This window comes from Rutidosis leptorrhynchoides, chromosome 3 (assembly GCF_046630445.1).
Source record: "Rutidosis leptorrhynchoides isolate AG116_Rl617_1_P2 chromosome 3, CSIRO_AGI_Rlap_v1, whole genome shotgun sequence".
NCBI lineage: Eukaryota > Viridiplantae > Streptophyta > Magnoliopsida > Asterales > Asteraceae > Rutidosis > Rutidosis leptorrhynchoides.
In genome coordinates this window covers 316,066,108-316,076,268 of record NC_092335.1, presented here as the reverse complement: position 1 = coordinate 316,076,268, position 10,161 = coordinate 316,066,108, and the positions used below count along the sequence as shown (strand labels likewise).

The following is a 10,161-nucleotide window of genomic DNA, read 5'->3' as shown; positions in this document are numbered from 1 at the left end:
GTCTTGACCTAAACAAGTAGGTTGTATCAATAACGGTAAACATGATGGGTCAAAGTTGTTAAATTAGTCCTATGACTTATTACGACTCGATTACATATAGCATGTGAATCACGTTGCCAAGTTTCATGCATGATTCAAATATAAAAGCATGTTAGGATGATTGCATAAGTATTTGGTTAAGTTTAAACAAAAGTCAACTTTGGTCAAGTCAAAGTCAACGAAAAAGTCAACACATTCGGGTCGGGTCCTGAACTATTTTTCTGAGGTTTTTAATCATATATGAGTATGTTGGCCAAGTTTCATTTCAATCGGAGGTTCGTAGCATAGTTAGAATAAAACGGGAAATTGGAAATTTGGACAGCCCTCAGTAGTTCATTTGTACGGCGTCCAAAATGGCTGGATGGTGTCCAGATGTGAAAGCCAGGAAGGCGTCCAAGATATGGTACGGTGTCCCAATGAACTACAGGTTGCTGAAGCTGAAATTTCACAAGTCTCGAACCAAAACTCATACAAACACAAATTGTGAACCGAAAACACTTAAAACATGTATCTTATATCGTTGGAAAGGTATTTTGACGAGGAATACAACTAATCACATATCATAAACCAATTACATCATTTAAATGACCAAATCCTCGTCGAATAATTGTTAAATGTTCATCATTGAAGTTTCAAGTTCGTAAAACGCATTTTTTGATTCGGGAATCCAATTTACACATACGATATGCCGTTTCGAAGGTAATTAAACATACATTGCAACTAAACACTTACTAACAACATTAACAAGCATTCAATGCATCAAAAGTTCATTTTAGAGTTCATCAAACCCTAACCAAAATCATGAATTCAACCATTTTGTAAATGAAGCTTTTCTAAATCAACATACACATCAAATTGAAGCTAATGATGCTAGTAACACATTTAATACATGAACTTTAATATTTAAACAACATTTAATCATATAAAATTCAAGATTAAGCACACCCATTTTTCATATTCAAGCTATTTACTCAAAACAACAAATCGAGCAAACCAAACACATATTCATGTTAGACTTGAGCCATAAACACTAATTAACACTTTTATAAGCCAAAATTATCAAGAACACAAATTATAGTGTTTTTAGAAAGTTACCCAAAATAGATGAAGTTGGTATGGAATTGAAGAGGAAGATGCAAGGATTCCAAATATGTAGTTTGTTTTAGTTGATGCTTGCTAGATTCAAAATGGATGATGATTTAGTGAAGTGGGTGTTTGAGAGTAAAAATGGAAGTAGTTGAGAAAGATGGTAGGTGATGAATGAAATGAATAGTGGTGGTGTAGTCCAACTAGTCACATCTTTGATCAAATGACGAAATTAGTCCCTCGAGTTCGGATGCGGGTGCATGAGTTAACCAAATGAATTATTTTGAAATACATGAGAGTAAACAGGAGATGTTATAATCCAATAACGAAAATATTAAGAACGTTAACCAACGGAGGATACGAATCTAGATACGAAAGATATCAACAAAATAAAAAGACGAGAAAAATGCAGGATGTTACACATACAGTAAAGGCACTAATTAGATCTTAACAGCTCCTAAGAGGTCTCTTCGGAACAGTCAATAGGCATACTAGGTCATTCATGTCTCAATTCCTAAGTGTCGTGTCCTAAAAGTGCATTAGATGCCTCTCGGGAACTCCAGCCATACCGAGTTCATAGAATCTTCAGATACAGTATAATCAGGGGTCTTAATCCTATGAAGTAGCTAATTTCAAATAGGTGGACAAGTCCTGATCACAACCTAGGTTGGTTAATCCTTAAGATGCTAGCATACAAATCTATCAGATTTCCTAGTTCAGCATTATAACAGTAATCGTACTAAATTAACATAATTACGCTAATCCAAACTTGTATCATGGCAACATACAGATTAATTAAGCCATCATGGCAATATCGGAACGCATTATTAAACATAAAAAGTAAGAACACATGTTTAATACAAAAGACAAGCATTTCGGATAAAAATCTGAAAAGGCCGAAGAAATCTGCCCGAGCTCGCAGGGACTCGCTGGGATATCCTCTGGAAAATAAAAGCTAAGCTAACTACTACTAAAAACTAACTAAAAGCTTGACAATATGAAATGAATTACAAATTGAGTGTGTGTTGGAATGGATGGAGAGAGCCCTTTAAATAGACTAAATTTTTGACTGCAAACGGCTGGCAAGCCGTATTTGGCAAGCCGTTTGCAAAGCAAGCCGTTTATCGAGCCCGTTTGCCTGACCGTTTGGCAGGCCGTTTGCCATACTGGCAAGCCGTATGCCAGGCCGTTTTTGGGCCTGGTCAGCCTTGATTCACTGGATCGTAACTTGATTTCTTGTCTTTCACCGTTTTCGTTCTAGAATCTTTGTTTTAGCTCCGTTTTACTTGATTCTTTTTGTATCGCCTTCGTAATTACTTAATCTACAAAATCAATCAAAAAAGCGATAATTTTACCTACAAAGTTTAAATCTTTATTGTTCTAAGGCTTAATTTAGGGATAAAAATGTGACTTTTTGCCCGATATCAAACACCATAAAAGTGCGCATCGGCAATACGTCAATTGACGTATAGTACATCGGCTGATATGTTTGACGAATGTAGATGCTCAAAATTCTCAGTAGGTTTTGAAGGGTGCAGTGGAAGACATATACAAAGGCAAGTTTTGAAGAGTAGGGAATTATGGAATGCTAAGGAGCTGTAATTAGTTCTAGTTCAAATTTTAAAACTAGATTCAATGTTTTAATTAGTTCAGGAGCTTTAATGTAACTTTTGGTGCTCGTTCCCGATAAGCGTTATTTGTAAAAAGTTACGATAAGCTTTTAAAAATAATTTGTGTGTCTTGACTACTTTTGTATGTACACTGGATTTCTACACACAAGAGTATTCAAGGCAAAGAAAGTCATAAACTATTGAGCTACTGTATAGAGCACACAAAGAAAGACATGATTTTAGAAGGATGCCCGTACTCTTACCAACTCAACTAAACTAAATGAGAAGAATCTTGTGTACATTTGTGATATTGCACAATATGATACAAGATGATAACGGTTTCGCCATTAGTTAGCTCGAAGAAGAGATGCATGCCGAATATGCTAGGAATCGAACAAGGGATCGTGAAGCTAGAGATAGGGAAATACGTGACAGAAATGCGTTTGATCGACTACGTAAAGACCTTACCGAACACAACTGGAATATTTCGCCAAATTTTCACACATAATAACTAGTTTTAAATTATTGTATTGTTTTTCTTTAGGGTATTTTAGATTTTAAATATTAATATAATTTTGTTTTTTTGATTTAGTTTTAATGTTTTGATATTATTATTATTATTAACTGTTAATTATTAATTGCATCTTTATATTTTGTAATATAATTACAAAATTTAATTTAACTAATTAACTAAAATAAAATGTTAAATATAGTTTACTAAAAGAGATTTTTTAAAATAACCCAAACACTGAGCACGCCTTAATGCCAATAAAACAATCATTAATGCTGGCGTTACCGAGCATTTTAGCCACTATCATGCCACCATAGCGCCACAACGTCGCATGATAGAATCAAAATTTACAGGTGCGATGATGAGCATCACTGGAAGAATGGTGTGCATGATAGGTGACGTGACGATATGTTCCAGTTTTGAACCGCTGATAAAACCTTAACAACTCTGATGATGATGCGCTTACACGTACTATGGGAAGAGAACTATCAAAGAAAGTGGCTCGAAGTTCCACTTCGTATAACGCGGGGACTTCATCGCTATCGGGGTACAAACTCTTCAAGAATCGAAGAGTTAGCTTAAAAATGAGATAATTTTAAGGATGCGAGGAAAAAAGAGCAAGGGTATTGATGCTATTATCAAGGAAGAATGAGCATAGTTGGCAATGGAAGTGGTCAAACTATTTAAACTTAACGTTGACGATATTGCTGATCCGGATGAAAGGAGACATATCAGGTTGCCATACGTTACGCGGATTAGCTCGAGTCTAGCGATAATGTTTAATTTTAGTAGTTATTACTAATTTATTATTTGCGTACGTTTTTTTACTGTCAAATTATTATAATTTTATTTTAGGATTATTAAATCATTATAATTTTAATTTTTCTGAACTTTTAAATTAAACTAATGTAATTTTTAACTTTTTAGGATGTTTTCATATTTATATGTGTTTAATTTTATAAAAATAGAGTTATTATTATATATAGTTTTATAAAACTAATACAATAATAAAATAACTTAAATAAAATAAATATTAGGATGTCTTCACCATCACATTCTATACTTTATCATCATTACAAACTTTATCACTATATCATAGTTGCTACAAAATCCCGATCATAGGACACCAATTTAATAATGAAAGGTGATATTTCACCACTAATTTACTTATTTTATCATCATTTAATGCTTTGCTTCTAAAAAAAATATCTATTTATAAATCTCTTTATAAATTATAACAAAAAAAAAAAGTTTGTGTAAAGCTCATTATAGAAAATTTAGCTATAACAAGTAAAATGAGATGGTTAATCCCCTCTAATAATTCTAAACCTACACTACAATGTTATGAATGCGGTTATAATAATATATAGTTGTAATCATGTAAATTTAATAATTTCTTTGAAATTTAAGGGACTAATCGGAGTGCGACATGTGACACGATTATCACATGTGATTGAAAAAAATTCAAATTTTTTTTTTCTAAATTTTTCTAAATTTTTTTTTCAATCACATTTAATTAGATTTGACATGCGAAATCACATGTGATTGAATTTTACAATCAACTGTGATTGAAATACAGAATCAAATTTGATTTACTGCATGTCAAATCCAATCATATTTGACTGAAGAAAAAAAAATTTGAATTTTTTTTTTCAAACACGTGTAATTGTTGCGCCACACCTACGATTAATCCCTTAGATCTACTTAATTAAAAGTTCTACCTCTAATAAAATAATAGAACTGGCGAAGAATGTTATGAACTGTTTTATATCACGAAAAAATTAACAACTGACAAAATTCGATAATTCTTTCGATCCAAGTTCCTGAAAATTAAAATTTCATACAATCACGATTACCATTTTCCTTTTACCAGTCAATTAAACCTTCAAACCCTGTCAATTATCCCACTACATCATCACGTTTCTTCAAAAACCTAGGGTTCCAAATCACAAACATTTTCATCCGATCTGAGGTAAATTACTCCCCATCACTCTTATTTTCATGCGATCTTATTACAAATATTGTCACGCTCTATTGAATTTTGTTTTTATTGTTGTGATTTTAATTTATTATTTGAATTTGAATTTTTTTAGGGTTAGGAAAATGGGTGCCCTCATGTCGAGATTTTGGTTCATGATGTTTCCTGCAAAAGAGTATAAGATTGTTGTGGTTGGATTAGATAATGCTGGTAAAACGACGACGCTTTATAAGTTACATTTAGGTGAGGTTGTTACTACACATCCTACTGTTGGTAGTAATGTTGAAGAGCTTGTTTATAAAAACATTCGCTTTGAGGTATATCTTTTTATCTTCAAGTATATATTTGATTATAAATATAAATAAAAGGACACGAATCTGCCATTAGTGATTGGCTACTGTTCTTCAAATTTGTTATGGACTGTTTATCCTTGTTGTTCATTTTCCTTCGATTATTATCTTTATTCTTATTCTTATTTATATGATTATATGTTTCATGGATTCTCATTTTGAAATATGGGATAAGAAGCACTTTGGAAATTATTAAAGGAGTGGTGCTTGAACAATTAGGAATGGTTATACTCAACTGTTTGCCATATGTATACTGTTAAATACGTACAAACATGAAGTATGTTAATAGATTGGTAACAGTTCTTCATGTTTAAGAATTTGGAAATACTATTGATGGTGTTAGACTATATGGATCCTTCGATGGCTAAAGTATAGAATAGGATACGCCTTGGGTGATTTATTCTTACAAAGTATGAAGTGATCAGCGATTCGTATGTTGTAGTTCCTTGCCTTTTATTAGGTTTTGATGTTAATATGTGGGTTGGTTCTTAAGTTGCAAACTTCGGCTATGGGATCATCTTTAACTAAAGGTTGCTAGATACTCCATACTTCATATGATAACGTAATTAATAAACAAGATGTTGTAGTAAACAACAGTCCTGTGAGACTGGGAGTTCATACTTGTTGCTATTTGCATCATAATCTGGTGTACCTTGCACACTGCATGAGATATGCATGATAAATTGCAAACTAGTTTTGTTCTCTTTGCATCATGAGTTTCTAATATGTTGTACTTTATGTGCAATCCATTTGACCTGATTATATAAAACTTTAACTCTTATCAATGGCACGTTCTTTTTTTGTTATTAACCATCTGTTTTGAGAACAAAATTGGTGTTAACATTGTACATTTTCATTGGTGGTACCGGCAAAGAGGTTATGTAGGATCATATATGAGTATCTTCTAGTGTTTGAGATATGATGCTTAGTAATGAGGATCAAAGGATCCGTTGGAAGACAAACGCTCTTCGCAACAGTCAATTAAAACACCAACGTGTTTTAATCAATAATATTCACGTAATAAATTTACGTATAAACAAGGAGGAGTATAAAACTCAATGTTTAATTAATTCAAAGAGAGGTAGATGGTTCTCCATCGACTGTATACATGTGGAATATATATAATAAAAATAAACAGCCGACTTGGACTTAGACTCTACAACTATTAGGACTCTAACTTTCAATTAGGAAACAAATAATCTAATAACTAAATAGATAAAAACTTAATAATTAAAATATATGGTCTTTTGCTTTGCAGGATATTTCGTGAACTTCAATCCCAATTAAATTAGGAGTATGGTTCCACATCACTTAGGGGGTATTTGTTGAAGATGAATAGCATGATAATGCAATTTTAAGGATGCACTTGCGGGTGACGGGCACAGATCCTTTAAACCCGCGACCTGCCCGCCATGACTTTTCTTTACCCGTTAGGGCCTGTCTACCCTTCAACGGGTAATTTTTTCGCCCGTATCCGTGACCCATGGGTTTAAAAATTATACATATTAAACAGTATGTGCTCACGGATGCCTATGACCTATGAACCATGCTTAGGTTGCTTCTGCATTTTGTAATTTGTAAGCATATTCACCACTGAAGCTTGGCTTCAGTGGTATGACGGTGGGATCCAACTTGGGGTATTGCCAACCCAGGTTCGATTCTCACTCCAAGCAGGGAGTTTCCAACCTTTGATGGTACTGCTAACATCCATGATCCATGTGATTTGGGAAGGTCTCTGGGGGGTTTTCCCGACCTTCGATGGTACTGCCAACATCGTCGCGAATTGAGTTTCCTCCTAACGCGTGTGTGGGGGACAAATGAGAGCATTTGATATCGATATCGTCATTCATAAAAAAAAGTAGATGCAAATTTGCAAGTATATTAATGTGTAAATGCAAATTCCTTATGCATTTTGTGTGTTCTATAAAATAGTTAAAACACCCATTAACCATGCTTAGGTTGCTTAGCGACTACTAAAGGAATTTATGAGCAATATATATGGGCTCATATCCTTCATGGCCCGTTGAAATTAATTGAGTGAATTAAGAAGTTCGTTGTGTACAAAATTAACCACTTCTAAGGATGGTCCTCACGATTAGTTTGTTCATTAAGACCTTATATTAAACTTCTACTTTGTCAACATTGGCTACTCACTATCTGTATCAAATGTGATGCATATTATCCCCCTTATGATGTTACTCTTTAGATAAGATCATGAAATCTAAACAAAAAGAAATCAAAATGTTTTATATACATGGGTTTAGATCATTTTACTGTCAAAATAATCACATGTCCTGGTCTTGTGACATCATTGTGACTATTTGCAATAAAAGTAACTACTTTTTGATCTGATTTATTTAAAGATTACTTATTTACTTTGTAACAGGTGTGGGATCTTGGTGGGCAAGACCGACTGAGAACATCATGGGCTACATACTATCGTGGGACCCATGCAGTGATTGCGGTTATAGACAGTACAGACAGAGATAGGATCTCAATCATGAAGGAAGAACTTTTTAGGCTTCTCCCAAATGAAGACCTTCAAAGTGCAGTAATTCTCATATTTGCTAACAAACAGGATCTTAAGGATGCAATGACTGCTGTTGAGATAACAGATGCACTTTCACTTCACAGTATTAAGAACCATGATTGGCATATTCAACCTTGTTCCGCCCTTACTGGTGATGGTCTTTATGATGGGCTAGGGTGGATTGCTCAAAGAGTTGCTGGAAAAACAACAAGCTAGAACAAATTGTCTGAACATACGTGTTCGATTGTCAGCGAATTATTTGAAAAAAAGAAACATATAGCTTGTTATGTAAAATTTCTTGTTTGTTGTTATATTTCAATGATTGTGGTGACATTTGATTTTGATTTTGAAATAGCTCGGGATATTTCACTCCTTTCCACGAAATAATTTCTGATTACGATACTTAAAAAATCATAATTACTCGAAGAGTTGCTTCCATTCCCACCAAATTTCTCAGTAATTCTTAAGTTGGTAATGTTACCTATCCCCCGCCAATAGTATACCAAGGTCAATATCTCCGTCGTCATTTTGCAAAAGATTAGAGCGTGATCCACCGATTTCTAAATGCTAACTGTAAACTGGAAAACGAACTGAATCAAGGTTCATGCCAATAGTCCGACTGGGAGTCTTTTTAGCCTTGGTCTCCTCACGAATATGCCTATTTTTTCTGGAAAAAAATGGTCCTCAAAATCAAAATTGTAGCTACATTCCTTCCAAGAACCTTCTCGTTGATCATGCCAACAATCAATTTAGTCTTATATATCATGCTACTGTGCATATTCCATTTCCATGTATCCTGATTCGAGGAGTTGAATGTTGCCGAGTGAATTACAAGTTCAGGTGTATCCAATTTGTCTTGGAGCCTTTCAACCGGCAGCTTGTTGTGATAGTAGTTCAAATTTGGATTATTTTTTCTCGAATGCAGGCTTGCTTGTTGAACTCCAGACTGTGTAGTCTCGCGAACTAACCTTTGAAGCATTGGTTCCCAGCCCCCCCCCCCCCCCCCCCCCACCACCCACCCACCCACCCAAAAGTCGTCCTAGAAGCGCGTCTCGTTTCCATCACCTATTACTCTTTCAAAGGCAGCCACAAAATTCATACCAACAGTTTGTAATTCAACATTAACAGGAGCTATTTTTACCCAAGAGACAATTTCTGATTCAAGGTGCTATTGGAACCCAATTCCCCCATCTCGCCCGTGTGAATACTTTTAATTGTAGCATCCCGCCTTTTTCCATTTACTTTTCCGTTATACTAATTTAAACCCCGTTATATGTTTATAACATCTCCCGTTAATACGCGTTTTAAATTATCTCGTTTAGGTAATTCACGCACCCGATCCAAATTAGAGGGACTAAACTTGCCAAGAGGCCAAAGATTTGACTAGGTCAACTAGTCAAACCTTCAACCTCCTCCTCTCATTTCAACATCTCCATCTTCCTTCTACTCCCTTTTTCTCTCAAGAACACCAACAAGAATTCATCATCTAAATTCGGATTAGGAAGCTAGCAACAAAACAAATTGCAAATTCGTGATCCTTGCATCTTCCTCTTCGATTCCATACCGATTTCATTACATTTGGGTAACTTTCTAAAATCACTAGATTTTGTGTTCTTGATGTTTTTAACTTATAAAAGTGTTAATTAGTGTCTATGGCTCAAGTCTAACATGAATATATGATTTATATGCTCGATCTCGTTGTTTTAGTGTAACTAGCATGAACTTGAATTTTGGTGTGTTGTTCTTGAATTTAGGATGATCATATGTTGTTAGATGTTAAAAGTTGATGTTTTAATTGTGTTACTAGCATCACTAGCTTCAATTTGATGTGTAGGTTGCCTTAGAAAACTTCATGAACTTGATTATTGATTTTGGTGAATTTGGGTTAGGGTTTGATGAACTTGAAATGGACTTTTGATGCATTAAATGCCATGGATTATTATTGGTAAGTGTTTAGTTGGATTGTATGCTTGATTACCTTCGAAACGGCATATCATTCATGTAAATTGGTTGCCCGAATCATTGAATTGCATTTATGAACTTGTATGCGGTTAATG

The 10,161-nt window shown here is 34.3% G+C and overlaps 1 protein-coding gene across 1 annotated transcript; it reads left to right on the top strand.

Annotated features, from left to right (window-relative positions):
* Positions 1 to 5,000: 5,000 nt before the first annotated feature.
* On the top strand, positions 5,001 to 8,476 carry LOC139897461 (uncharacterized). Its single transcript, XM_071880162.1, has 3 exons — positions 5,001 to 5,218; positions 5,340 to 5,541; positions 7,961 to 8,476. Exons 2-3 carry the CDS (start codon positions 5,350 to 5,352, stop codon positions 8,318 to 8,320), a joined length of 552 nt encoding a protein of 183 aa, XP_071736263.1. The 5' UTR covers positions 5,001 to 5,218; positions 5,340 to 5,349; the 3' UTR covers positions 8,321 to 8,476.
* Positions 8,477 to 10,161: the final 1,685 nt, after the last annotated feature.